A 15,075-nucleotide genomic window follows, 5' to 3' on the forward strand; every position below is an offset into this window, starting at 1 on the left:
GTTCTTGCCATCTGCGGCAGCATGGATGGACCTGGAAGCTATTGTGCTGAGTGGAGTGTCAGACAGAGAAAGACAGATGCAATGAGATTTTGCTCATATGTGGAATCTAAAGAATAAAATAAACAAAACAGAACAGAAACAAACTCATAGATACAGAAAACATTTTGATAATTGCTAGATGGGAGGAGGTTGGGGATATGAGTGAAAAGGGGGAAGGGATTAAGTACAAAATAATTGTTACAAAGTAGTTAGGGGATGTAAATTAAAGCATAGGGAATATAGTCAATAATATGGTAATAATTATGTACAGTGCCAGGTGGGTGCTAGACTAGTCAGGGTGATCATTTCTTAATGATCAATTTCTTAAATTATATAAATGTCCTACCATTATTCTGTACATCTGAAATCAATATAAACTAATATTGAATGTCAAAAAAATATTTTAAAAACTATGTATAGTGTCAGAAGAGTACTAGATTTATTGGGATGATCACTTAGTAAGTTATATAAATGTCTAATCACTATGTTGTACACTTGAAACTAATATAATATTGTGTGTTAAGTGTAACTGAAAAATCAATTATTTAAAAAAAAGAAGTACAAATTGGTAGTTACAAAATAGTCATGGGAACATAAAACATAGGAATATAGTCAATGATATGGTAATAACTGTGTATAGTGCCAGGTGGGTACTAGACTAGTCAGGGGGATCACTTCTTAAATTATATAAATGTCAAATCACTATGCTATACACCTGAAATTAATAAAAAATAATGTTGAATGTCAACTATAACTGAAAAATTAAACGGTAAAAGAGTGAAGGGCAATAAGAGGTCCAAATTTCCAGGTATAAAACAAATAAGTCATGGGGATGTAATAGTATAGTAATATAGACAATAATATTGTGATAGTGTGGTATGGTGTCAGCTGGTTGTTGGATTTATCATGGTGATCACTTCTTTAGGTAAATAAATGTTGAATAACTATGGTGTACACCTAAAACTAATATAATATTGTATGTTAGCTATATTTTAATAAAAATCTTTTTAAAAATCAGAATAAAAGGACCATCCTTTCCCCACTGCTCAGCAATGGCATCTTTGTCATAAATCCACTGCCCACGTATGAGAAGGTCTGTTTCTGGACCTTCCATTCTGTTCCATTGGTCTATTTGACTACCCCTGTGCCAATACTACATTGCCTTTATTACTGAAGCTTTATTTTTTTAAAAAAATTAATTCTGTTTTAATTGTTTATTGGTAACTTGTTTGGTTTTAATCTTATGAATACTGAATTGTGTTACTCAGTGCTTCCCTATCTGGTGTTCCATGAAAACACCATCCCACTTGTTCAAGTGGTGTGGTAAATATGTTGGGAAAAGTTAGGTTAAAGAAGTTAATGTAGTATTTTTATTGTGGGACTTCAACAGCCTTCAATGTGCTAACATAATATTGCTCACACTTATGTGACTATACTTATTCAATATTCAACAAATATTTTATCCGGTATCATTCAGGATTAAAGTGCAGAGAACAGCAATTACTCTAGGTGTTTTAAGCAGCAACATTTAATACAGGGAATTCGGTGTCTACAAAAAGCAGTGGGGGCTGCAAGAACAGGGTCTTGGCTAAGCTTCTAGGAAGGACTGACTCCAGATGACCTCAGACTGGACCCTCCGAAGGGAGGCACTACCAGTGAGGCCATCACCAGAACTACTCAGCCCACAAAACCTTCATTCTTGCTGCCCCAACAACAACTGCCTCTCAATCAATACCCAGGAAGTTGAACAGTTTGTGCTCATGTCAAAATGTCAAATCCCTCACATTCTAGGACCTTACCTGTCACCACAAAGCAGAAACAAACAAACAAATGAACAAACAACCCCAAAACAAAAAATCCAGGAACACTTGAAAATAGTCTCCCTGCTTTCATCCCCATGTCTCACAAGTACCTCTGAAAGGAAAAACAATTTTGCACCCAGGACCATAACCTACAGTTCTCGTCAGGATAAGAAAGACACCTAGAAGGAGACGGCAATGCAGACTAAGCTCTCGAGGTGATAGTATCCACCACAACTTATCAAGAGCCTGGTGTATGAGCCAGGCACTTTTCTAGGCAGAGAATCCATCTGTGAGCTTAGTGTCTAGTAAAAAAGGCAGGTGTTGAACAAGTTAATATGGACACCTGCTCCCCACCTCCAACAGAACTGCTATAACCACTTCCCAAAACTCGTGTTTTATGAAACACGACGTGGTCATGTTTCCCTCTTGGTTCTGAAGGTGACAAATTTGTGCTTCACTTCTATCAATTAATTATATATGACATTATGGCATGCACTTGGCATATTAACTTTACCTTCATCTTATTATTTCTCACGCTCCTTTTCCCTGTGTTCCTACTTCCTTTTTACATAATGTATGATGTATTCTTGTAAGGTAACTCAAAACTTCCATCTTGAAAAATGGCAGATACAACTCAATTATCTGTCTGTGTGCAACCCCAATGTCACCCATGAGGAGCTGGCTCACTCACAAATTCTGACTACTGTCATTTTTGTTGGCTTCACAAATTTGATAAATTATAAATGTAAAATAGAGGCATTCATTTCATTTCTATTTTCACTTTCATAACGAAAAGACTAGTGAGAAGATTAGAAGTGAAGTAACAACATGTTCTTTGGAATAAAAAATTAATATAACATGCTCTACAGTATTTTATGATAATTGGCTTTATTAGTGGAATAATTACAGAACCATTAATGTTAGCCATAAAAATTTATAATTAAGTTTTATTATTACAAGTTAAAATTTATTCTCTGTTCCCTCTATTGCCATTTAATTGAGGGGAAAAACCCAATAACAAAACCTTGCCACTTTACAATCAATTTGAAGTAGGTTGTTCAGGAATAACAATATAAAAAGAAAGTGTAGACTGGAATGTATTAAATTTTAGCTACACAAAATGATTTGATCCATTCTGGCTCATAAAGCAAGACAATAACGTTTACGATTTTGAAAATTCACTGAAACTTTTTCCCTAAACTATTTCCTTTGTGATACATTTTCTTGAGTTCTACCCATGACTGCCACAGTAACAGTCCTGGGATCAGAACCCACACACTATTGAAAAATACCAGATAGACCCAAAAGTAGAGCCAGCTGTTGGTGTTGAGGTTGGGGCTTCCCATAAGCCAGTCTGGGGAGAAGGTCATCCACCCGCCATACAACTCACACACGCACAGGGTAATCTGTATGAAATGCCTGTGAGAGAGAAAGACACAAGGGATGAAACCGACAGCTCGCCACCCTGAATCATGACGTCTTTTCTTTAATGGCGGCATCAACGCTGTCTTCCAGAGCAGAAAACCTCTCTGAAGTTGGATCTCAGGTTTTGTGTGGTGCTCCTTTGATGGGGCAAGTCAATCTAATTAATGCAGACCCATGTTTTCTTTGAAGAAGCAACACTGTCCTCTAGAAGACTATTCTCAGGAGTTAAATAAGGTCTCTTGGGTATTCTGTACTAGTCTTAGGAAGATTTAGTGAGGTCTCACACGACTCAGCAAAGAAAGACCTGGATGTGAATCTCACTATGAGCTGCAATTTCACCTGTTGTAAAAGGGGATAATAATAATTGTTCCTTCTTCAAAGAATCTTACAGAGATTAAATGAGATATAAAGGGCTGAGCACTGTGCCTGGCACACAGTAAGTACTCAAACATGCAGATGTTATAAGTGTTTTAAATAATAAACAAATGGGTGCATGTAGTAAGTCTACAATCATGAGAATGGAGCAAAAAATATGACAAGGTATCAGGAAGAAATTTAATTTTTACTGCTGTGTAAAACTGGATGGGGAAAAGTGGATTAAATGACCCTTACGGTCTCTTCAAATCTGAAATTTTATAATGAAGCTTTAAATAAATAAGTCTTCTTTGATGCAAGACGGTAGGAAACTGAATGCAACGCTACCTACCTGACATTGTTTTAGGCATCACCCCCTAGGCTAGCAATCTATTGCCCCAGGTCACTTTGTCCCTAAGAAGGAGAGGAAGGAAAAGGGAGGGAGGGAGGAGAACTCTGACTCTGACTGATAGATAATCTTCCACCTTGCTGCTTCCTCTCCCCATGCTTCTGCCTTCCTCATACCCTCCAACCTGCTTCTGAAAGATTTCTTATTTATTTGGCATGTTCAGTTCAGAATTATGTAAGAGAATTTACTTTGTGTCAAGTGGACTAGGAGTTTTCTAGAGTGATTTTGGGGGGGAAAAAAGAATGGAAATATCACTCTTTTATTCTCCAAAACATCGATGGCATATCCGCCAGTGCTGTTACCTTGTGCTTGCCCATAGTGACTAGGTTGTTACTACAATCATATTCCTCTTTTTTTTTTTTCCTGAATGGTCTGAAATGATCCCGCTTGCACCAGGATCCTTATCTAATACCAAACAATTTTCATTTCTACTCTACTTTTCGGCTAACAAAGAAATGTGGTCATCGTCTACTCCAAATGTCACTTAGGCACTGGGACAGCTAACGCTTCTCCTCTTCAGCAGGACAGGAGCAGGCCACTCACCGATAATATTTCTCTTTGACTATGGCGTAAATGAGGACCAACGCCAGAAACCCATCCAGGACAACCGTTAGAATTTCCAAAGACACAATGGTTGGGTCGAAATTAAGCCATCTTGCATCAGCTTTGCCATATTCTTTCCCTAAAACAAAACACACTTTGTTAACTGAACTGGCAATAATATCACGTTATACTGGTAAAATAATTTAGTTTCTGAAGTGCTTTCACATATGTGCTCTCTTCACTCCCATCTTTTCATTATAAGCAGCAGAATTCTAAATTAATTCAACAGTCAGATTTTGCAAATTATTAAGGAAATGCTTACTAAAAAACACGTCTATTAATAATTGAAGAGAAATTGAGTGCGGAGGGGGCAGAAGGAAGGGGAGGGGAATAATAGAGCCTGAACTACAGAGTGAATCCAAAATGGACAAAGGGGGCATTTCAGTCTGCTACAGAGACAGATTTCACTAATAGCCACCACAAAAACCTGAATTGTGCTATGGGGAGCGGGCATGCCCTAAGAACTTTCTCTAGACCCCATTATCTAGACCCAATAGTTTCTTCTAGAAAGCACCATGAGGTATGAAAGTCTTTTTAGAGTGGACTGAGAGCCATGCACTGGGTGAAGCCATATTACCCTCACTCCCTACAGTCCTCCTTCCTTCCCTCTTTTTCCCTTTCCTACCCTTCTCTACCCTTCTCTTCCCTTCCTTTCCCTTCCCTTCCCTTCCCTTCCCTTCCCTTCCCTTCCCTTCCCTTCCCTTCCCTTCCCTTCCCTTCCCTTCCCTTCCCTTCCCTTCCCTTCCTTTCCCTCTGTCTCTCTCTCTCTCTCTGTCTCTCTCTCTCTCTCTCTCTTCCTCCCCCCTTTCTGCCTCCCTCTCCATCTCCCTCCCTCCTCTCTTTCTCTCTTATCAAGTAATACATGTTGGTCCTAAGATCTCAAATAATCAAAGTAAAATAACAAAAGTCCCCACCTTCTCTCCCTTTAAATCCTGTTCTCACATTATATAGAAAAGGTATGAATGACAATGGAATACTATTCTGCCATAAGAAAAGATGAAATAGTGCCATTTGTGACAACATGGATGGATCTTGAGATTATTATGCTGAGCGAAATAAGTCAGACAGAAAAAGTCAAGAACCATGATTTCACTGATATGTGGGATATAAAACAAAACAACAAAGGAACAAGACAAACAAATGAAGAAACAAAAACTCATAGACACAGACAATAGTTTAGTGGTTACCAGAGGGTAAGGGGGGTGGTAGACGAGGGTAAAAGGGATCAAATATATGGTGATGGAAGGAGAACTGACTCTGCATGATGAACACACAACATGATATATAGATGATGTATTACAGAATTGTACACTTGAAACCTATGTAACTCTACTAACAATTGTCACCCCAAAAAAATTTAATTAAAAAAAAAGAAAGAAAAGGTATGAATGGTCAAAAATGAATGACATGTTCTGATTGGGCTGAGCAGCAGAGGCTCTAGTCGCTTACAGGCCAGAGTTAGGATCCCTGGGGCCAGGGACAAAGGGTTCTAATGAAAGGCTGTTCTGAGAAGATGGCAAATAAGCAGGAGCAGCTATTTAATGAGATAACAAACAGACACATGCTGAGAGGAGAGTCTGGGAAACGCCAACACAACCAGAAGTCCTGAGTTGACTGCCAGCCATGAACTAACCAGAAAACAACACAATTTTTCCTCTAAATTTAAACACGTATACAATAGGCAAAATGTACCCTTGAGTACACCCAAAAATCAAAGAAAATATCACAGAAAAATGTCAGTGCTTTAGGAACTAAGAGATTAGTAAGTGTTAAGACATTCATAAATACAACACCATTCATTCATTCTTTAATTCAACACATCTTTTGGAGCATACGGAAGGCTCTGTGCTTGCAGCAACTGGGACACAAAATCTGCCAGCAAGGGGCTCACATTTTAGTGAGGTCAGACCATGCAATGAGTGATGGTGACAGAGTATGGGACACGGAGGAAGTGGCACCGAAGCCAGACAAGGGAGATGAGGTGTTTGATCACTTCCTCTTCACCCTGTTGGTGAGGGAGGGATTCCACCCCAGGGCTATGGGGATGGCCCAACATACCACACACAAGACTGGACAGGTGAGATTGGCTGCATTTTCTTAGCCACATACTCACAGCCTGGGGAAAGAGGACACTGCGCCACGTAGGGCCCTGTGGCAGTTGCACTTGGAAATGAACAAGGAGGAGATGTGAGAGGCAGGCTCTGTAGTAACAAGAGGATGGGGTGACCTCTGGTTCCTGTGGCAGGGCGGCGGGATGGGATTGGCTTGTATGAATAATTCCGAGGGCTGTCAGGGAACGGAAGCCCTCTACTCAGGGATGCACAGCCACTGGGCCACATCCCCTAGACAAAGAGGGTTGTTTGTCTGGGGGACCTTATATGAGAAAGCAAGGTGGGGCTGGGACTTGCAGTTAGGCCAGTTGAGGCCCTCTGGATTTTACTGGATATCGAGGCACTCATAACATTGGATCTTCATTTCAGGCCTTACACCACAAGAGGTGACTCCTGAACTGGGTGAGGGAGAAGGCTGTTTCAGGGAGGAGCACGTGCAAAGGTCTGGAGCTAAGAGCACACGATATGTCTGAAACTATATTTAATTCAGCAAAGCTGAAGGAGACCGTGGGGGTGGGGTGGGGGTCCAAGGTTCATGCCCAACAGGAAGGCAGGGGTAGGGAGGTGGACAGTAAAAGCAGGCCCTGCCACCCCTCAGTCCCAGCGTAACAAGCCTCTGGTACCTCCTCATCTACTGCTTAACCCTGACCATCTCTTTGCTGATTAAATACCTACACAGCATAAGGGCAAACAGCATTACTAAGCCTAATGCTGTCTGTGATCATTAGTGACTGACTCAGGTTTAGGCAGCGGTTTAGAGGGAAGGATGCACTCTCAAGGCTGGAGTAGGTCTCTCGGACCCGAGCCACAGCTGTGCCTTCCCACAGAACGGAGATTGGCAGATGATGGGGTAACAAACACTTTCTGACTCCTTAGCGCCCGTTTCTCAATAAGGTCTTAACCTTGGGCTCGGTCCCTGCTTAGTCCAGTTTTAGCAAGAATCCCACAGGTAGTTTAGCGCAAGTCCCAGTTCTTGGTTATCTGATCACTTTTCCCCCCAGTTTTATTGAGATTATAATTGACATACAGCGCCATATAGATTTAAGGTGTAGAGCATGATGACTTGACTTACATATATTGTGAGACGATTACCCCAAGTTTAGTTAGCATCCATCATTGCATATAGATTTTAAAAAAGAAAAAATGTTTTTTGTTTTTTTTCCTTGTGATGAGAACACTTAAGATTGATTTACTGTCTTAACTTACAGCAGTGTTAACTATAGTTACCATGTAGCACATTACATCCTCAGTACTACTGATCTTGTAACTGGAAGTTTGTACCTTTTGACCACCTTCATCTAATTCTCTCATCCCCCACCCCTGCCTCTGGTAAGCACCTATCTGATCTTTCTGTGAATCTGGGTTTGTTTGTTTTTTAGATTCCACATATAAGTGAGATCATATGGTCTGTCTGACTTATTTCACTTACCATAATGCCTTCAAGGTCCATTAAATGGCAGATTTTCCTTCTTTTTTATGGCTGAATAATATTCCACTGGATATATACACCACATTTTCTTTACCCATTCATCTACGATGGACAATTAGGTTGTTTCCCTGTGCTGGCTGTTGTAAACAACGCTGTAGTGGACATGGGGATGCAGCTGTCTGATCCCGTTCCTCAGCCCCCACCCTCCATACCTTAGCACCCTGGCCTGCCTCCAGCAACAATCCTGCTAGTGGGGCTATGAAGCATCCGCCCAGCCTTGATGTCTCTTCTTAGTAATTTTCCATCCACTGAGCCCACCTTGCTCCTTGGCTATCAGTCTCCACCTGTCCTTGTTATATTTAGAGTGGAGCCCGATCTCTTTTCCCTACTGCAAAGCCCCCACTGCAGTGGTCCCTATTGAATAAAGTCTTCCTATCTTTAACTAGTTCACGAATAATTTTTCTTTAACAGGGTCTATATAATGTCAACAGCCCAGCTCTACATCCTGGTGAATCAAAGGACAGTTCACAGATAAACATTTGGGAGGCCTAACTCAGATCCTGTGAATCAGAATCTGGGTTTTAACAAGACCCCCAGGCAATCAGTGCTCTTTAAAGCCCAAGAAGCACTTAGATGATCTACTGGATTTTCACTTTCACGAGAAAAAAGGGCACCTCCATTAAAATGAGTTTTCACTTTTTTTTAAGGTGAAAATGTAAACTGACCAGGATTGATAAAAATTGAGTGAGATGTTTGCATTTCATGGGACTGAGCCAAATCCGGGCTGTTCCCTTTGTCTGATGCCAGGCAGGGCCGCCAGGGTGGAAGGACAGTGGCTTAGGCTGGAGTCCTCCAGGCCCTGGGTTTCCCCAGCAATTCTCAAGCACAGTTTAATCCGGCTTACTCACCAAAAAGGTGCACAGTTGCTGGGACTGAAGGAGCCGGACTCCAGGCGCGGGGCTCAGGCTCCTTGAGCTACCACTGGCTCGGACCTGAGAGGCATCCAAGGTGACACACGTTTTGCCTTGAGAAGCACTAACTGTAGCTGACTCAATTCTCTTAGAAGAGTTTCCTAGCACGAGTGGTAAACAGGAGTCCCAACACAAATCCTGGCTGGGGAAGATCATTTCAGCATCATGGAAGAAAGGAGATACACAACGAGGAATTTCAGACACAAAATCTGAAAGAAGTTTCCCTGCACAAGGCAGTGCGATCACAGAGGCACAGGGCCCCATTGCTGCCCAGCTCAGGGATTTGTCGGTGTTGACGTGGCACGTGGAGCTAGTCAACGCTAACTGATTGAATGTGGACTGATTTATAGTGAGCATGAAGAGGATAAGAAAACTAGTTAATATCTCTGTAGTGCAAGAAGATTTTTGGAAATTATCTACAAGACACACACACACACACATATGTGAAAGTTGATATTAAAAGTATGAAAGACATCCAGTTTAAATACTGCAAATGCTGCAATGTGCACTATATATTTAATATATAGCTTTATTAAGATATAATTCACATGCCATACAATTTACCTGTTTATAGTATACCATTCTGTGGGTTTTTGTGAATTCACAGATTTGAATAATCACAATCTAATTTTAGAACATTTCATCACCCCAAAAAAGAAACGTGTACCCCTTATCAGTCATTCTCTATTCTCCCTTCCCCCAATATCCCCCTCCTCTCCTGCCACCCCCAGGAAACCACTAATCTGTAATCTGTCTCTACAGAGTCACCTATTCTGGGCATTTTATATAAATAGAATCATACAGGATGGGATACAGGCACTCATTTAATTGGCAGCCACACTTGCAATTAATCTCCGCAAACATTTCAAATGCAAACATTTCAAATTACTTACACAATGAGGCAATCAAGCCATCCGACTCTGCAATGTTTCCTGTGAAAGACAAGTAGACAAAAGGGCCTTCCTAGAGAGAAGAAAATGAAAACATGCTCTAGTTTAACATCACGACCACAGGATGGCACCGCAGATACATGGTACTGCAAGGCAGCGTCCCTCCCCAACCCCACCCCACCGCACCGGCACGCTCAGAGCACACCTATGCAGCCCCTGGGGGAGACGGAGGGGTGCTGTCCTGGAGCCTGGCTCCCTGACCTTGGAAATGAGTAAGTCCAAAGCTAATATTTATATAATAAATGCTATTTTTTCAATGATTGGCATTATAAAATCAGCGGTGTGTTCTTATGGGGGAAAGATAAGTTGAAAATTTTGCACAAGGAAAGAGCTTAAATGTTATATTGAATAAACTAAATTCTGGATTATTCCAGGGATTTTACACCTTTGAGAAGTACCTCACAGCAGTTCACTTTGTGTCACTTAAAAAAAAAAAAAAAATCTAAGATCTATTAACTAAAGTGGCATTCAAATATCTATACTAGAGTTGAACTAGTTCTTTTTCCTGTGTAAGGGCAAATTTAGGAAATTTAAAAATGCTTATAGGCTACATTTAAAATTTTAGGTAATGAAATATCTGCAATTATACCTAGTAATTCTCTATCATTGAAGTATTTCTTTGCCTAAAGTTTCAAAAAACAATAAACTAGAATTCACTGGGATATCTGATAGTTATGTTGCTCCTTGGAACAAATTTGTTGCTGGTCAATACAACTTTTTTTTTCTCATTTCTTTTTACCAAAGTAATTGCTTAAATGACATTAAAATTGTGTCTCTGCCTAATCTCTGCTCAGTTCTAGTACCAGGAGTTACCACTTATAACCACTTCTGTCTGTAGTTCTGGGGATTATCTTCATAGCTCACAATATACTTACACTGCTATTTCTTTGGATATTATTTATTAACTGCCCATCCTGAAAAATTATTTAATTTATACTGCTTCCCTTCCCTTTCCCAGTCCTTTCAGTTTTGGGTAGGATGGGGGAAGAAAAACTTCCTTCTACGAATCTCTTCGGTTCTGCAGGTGGCCTAAGAATTAACTGACGTAAAACAGATTAACAAGAGAAAAGCATAAAAATTTTATTTAATATTTTTACTTGTACATGGAGGTTTCAAAAAAATACCTTTTCACACAAAAAATGATAAATGACAGGGATACAAGAAGACAAGGGGTGTGAGCTAGAGACATTTAATTGTGGAAAAGTGACTAAGAAATATATGGGGGAAACTAGTAGAAGATAAGGGTTATTTGAGTAGGTTTGTTTGCACAGGTTCTTTTGGCATTGACTTCCAGCCTCTGGTGATGAGAATGTTCCTCCTTTCCTGGTACAGGGAGGGCACCTTTATCATGGGAAACTATCACTTGATTTTAGGTAGAAAGGGGGAAATCAGAGAACCCTCCCTGCACCTGCTGTTTCTCAGATGCCTTCGGCTCAAAATAATCAATATGCCAAAGTGGCATATTTTGGAGAGGCATGTTCTGAACCCCTTCAATAGCTATATTATTCTCTTTCATTCTTCTATTAGTTACCCAAATTTGTAACTTAAGTAATAAACTTAAAACCTCACCTACTCCTTCATCAATATTGCGTATTTGGACTTACCCTATAAGATAAGCATGACAGCTCCCACTCCTTCCATTTCCAACTCTCAGCTTCCGTCCACTTTGCTTGTACATTGTGGAGATTGATTATATTTCCATTCCTATTCTGTAAACATATTTGTCTTCCCTATTTTATCGATAAGTGGATTTTAAAAGCTGAAAAGCCAGTCAAAAGCATTTATAATATGGTGATTATGTAAATATTGTTCACCGCAATGCATCACAACTTTTTTCCCTACAGAGCCAGTATTTTGACTTAATGTGTCACTTAAGGAGAATGTGGCAAATGGAATATTCTTTCTCACACTCATAAATTTCTCAAAATCATGCTGTATTTCAGTTGGCTTCATATTTGAGCTATGACTTCCTTTCTCTTTAAAAATAATTATTTATTTTCCAATTACAGTTGACATATATTATATTACTTTCAGGAGTACAGCATAGTGATTAGACACTTATATAACTTATGAAGTGATCACCCCGATAAATCTAGTACCCACCTGACACCATAGTTATTACCATATTATTGACTATATCTCCTTTGCTGTACTTTACATCCCCATGACTATTTTGTAACTACCAATTTGTACTTCTTAATCCCTTCACCTTTTCCACCCATCTCCCCAATCCTTCCCATCTGGGACCCATCAAAATGTTCAGTATCTATGAGTTTCTTTCTGTTTTGTTTATTTTGTTTTTTAGATTCCACATGTTAAGTGAAATCATATGGTATTTGCCTTTCTCTTCTGACTTACTCCACTGAGCACAATACCCTCAGGTCCATCCATGTTGCTGCAGATGGCAATATTTCATTCTTTTTATGCTGAGTAATATTCCATTGTATATATGTACAACTTATTTATCCATTTATCTATTGACGGACACTTAGGTTGCTTCTGTATCTTGGCTGTTGTAAATAGCGCTGCGGTGAACACATGGATGCATATGTCTTTTTGAATTAGTTCTTTGACTACCCAGAAGTGGAATTACTGGGTCCTTCTACGTCTCTTGTTATAGCCTTTGTTTCAAAGTCTATTTTGTCTGGTATAAGTATTGCTACCCAGCTTCTTTTTTTTTTTTTGTCTCCATTTTCATAAAATATCTTTTTCCATCCCTTTCCTTTCAGTCTGTGTGTCTTTCAATCTGAAGTGAGTCTCTTGTAAGAGCCCTGACTTTCTTATATTTTTGTTTATGCTACAGTTCAAAATTGCCTTTCTTTTTCTCTGATTGCGAGAAGAAACCTGACTTTCTCCCCATCTCATTAATATCTTCTAGCTTCTTATCTACTCCTATCTCTGCTGAACAGAGGCTTTCTAGCTGGTTTATTTTGTCTTTTCTTGACACTCTATACATTACTTAATTAATAAATAAATGCGGTTTATTTCAGAGTATATATAAAAATTATATTCTTTAATGAAGATTTAAAAATTATGTATGAGATAAACAGCAGTGTTTTTAAACAAGTTCTCTCAGTCCACTTTGCAAATCTTTATTTTCACCAATCGATTTTTTTTTCAGCATCATGGCAGAAGTCACACTTTTCCCACTCAGGAGCACCAACTGAGTTTTTATTTTTAGTAGACTCATAGCAGGAAATCCACACCACTTCCCTGGCTTGGCCTGGGAACTTTCTAGGCAAAACATGTCCACTGGACTGGCCAGTAGGGGCAATGAGGCCCTCTCTATGCCTCACAGTCCATCTGTCTAGAAGATGAAGGACTTCCTAAAATGAGATGGTGGATCTTATCCTAAAATTAGACATGACTTCCACTAGCAATCTCTTTAACCAGAGCCATTAGCAAAACATGGACTCTCACATTAGGTCCAAGACCTTTCACCAGAAGCAACTCTATGTTACAGCAAGATGGAGACCTGGCAATCTGTAACATGCAGAAACCCATGAGTGTACAACAAATTCGTTCCCTTTTCTAACTACCTATTGAAGTTCCCTTCCTTTTTAAAATCCAGCTCAAACTCTACTTCTTCCAAGAAACCTTCCCAAACCTAGTAAGGATTAATTTCTTACTCTCCCTTGTTACTAAATTTGTGTTTCTATAATCATCAACTGTCTGCTGGTTATGGATCTCCAGTCCCCATTAGATAATATACACCGTTAGGGTCTGAAATGTTGTGTTCTCTCTCTTAGAATCCTCAAGAACCCAGGAAGGTATTTTGTGTTCAGTATTTGCTAACCTTGAATTAAGGACAAGTTTACATGATGACTTACTTAGAAAGATGCCCTTGTGTTTTATGTAAAAATGGAGCCAAACAAACACACAAACACTTGGCTTGCCTTCCTAAAGTACGCCATGTACCAAAAGCATTAGCAACTATTTGATACTTTCCTCAAGACAACTCTAAGGGCTTATAACCTTTCCCTGTACCTTCAAGTCCTGAGGTGTGCCACCACAGGACAGCCATTCAGATCAAAGGCAGGGAAAGAAGACCGTAAAAAGTGGTGAGGCCAGCCTGGTGGCTCAGGCGGTTGGAGCTCCATGCTCCTAACTCCGAAGGCTGCCAGTTCGATTCCCACATGGGCCAGTGGGCTCTCAACCACAAGGTTGCCAGTTCGATTCCTGGATTCCCGCAAGGGATGGTGGGCAGCGCCCCCTGCAACTAAGATTGAACACAGCACCTTGAGCTGAGCTGCCACTGAGCTCCTGAATGGCTCAGTTGGTTGGAGCGCATCCTCTCGACCACAAGGTTGCCGGTTCGATTCCCACAAGGGATCGTGGGCTGCACCCCCTGTAACTAGCAAAGGCAACTGGACCTGGAGCTGAGCTGTGCCCTCTACAACTAAGATTGAAAGGACAACAACTTGACTTGGAAAAAAAAAAAAAAAAACGTCCTGGAAGTACACACTGTTCCCCAATAAAGTTCTGTTCCCCTTCCCCAATAAAATCTTAAAAAAAAAAAAAAAAAAAAGTGGTGAGTGTGTCAATATCAGGGTTTCAGGGAACCAAGGTTCCATCTGGAAAGTTCTGTGATTCTGAGATTGGCCTGATCTTATCCTAAAGGAACTCACTACGAGGAACGTAAGTTGACAAGCACAGGTCAGCCTGGGCTGTATGTACTATCTGTGGTTAAATTTGAGCCAGTGATAGACTCAATGCAAAACTGAGCAAATCGGGCAGAGGAGGCAGAGTCTCCAGCTTCAGAATGAGACTGGCTACAATGGGCCTAACGAGTCTTTGGGGGATTCTGAACCAAATCTGTTCTGACCAAACAGAGGCCTAACATCATTGTCACTGAAAACGTTAGTTCCTATTTGCCAAGGGCCAAACTTACCTGCAGAATTGTAGGGAATGGAGACAGAATAGTTCCTTCTAGGAATTCACATTTTATATAAATGAACCATCAATCATTTTTTTCTCCACCC

The 15,075-nt window shown here is 40.2% G+C and overlaps 1 protein-coding gene across 1 annotated transcript in view; it reads right to left on the minus strand.

Moving 5' to 3' along the window:
* Nucleotides 1-2,710: 2,710 nt before the first annotated feature.
* Nucleotides 2,711-15,075, minus strand: part of EBPL (EBP like) — a 28,662-nt gene continuing 16,297 nt past the window's right edge. The window contains exons 2-4 of the mRNA XM_019748042.3: nt 10,037-10,106; nt 4,573-4,711; nt 2,711-3,260 (exon numbers count right to left, since the gene is read on the minus strand). Of these exons, the coding sequence (XP_019603601.1) occupies nt 3,020-3,260; nt 4,573-4,711; nt 10,037-10,106 (450 nt within the window). The 3' untranslated portion in view covers nt 2,711-3,019. The remainder of the gene's footprint in view (nt 3,261-4,572; nt 4,712-10,036; nt 10,107-15,075) is intronic.

This window comes from Rhinolophus sinicus, chromosome 16 (genome assembly GCF_057876585.1).
Source record: "Rhinolophus sinicus isolate RSI-liver-muscle chromosome 16, RSI-T2T, whole genome shotgun sequence".
Lineage (NCBI taxonomy): Eukaryota > Metazoa > Chordata > Mammalia > Chiroptera > Rhinolophidae > Rhinolophus > Rhinolophus sinicus.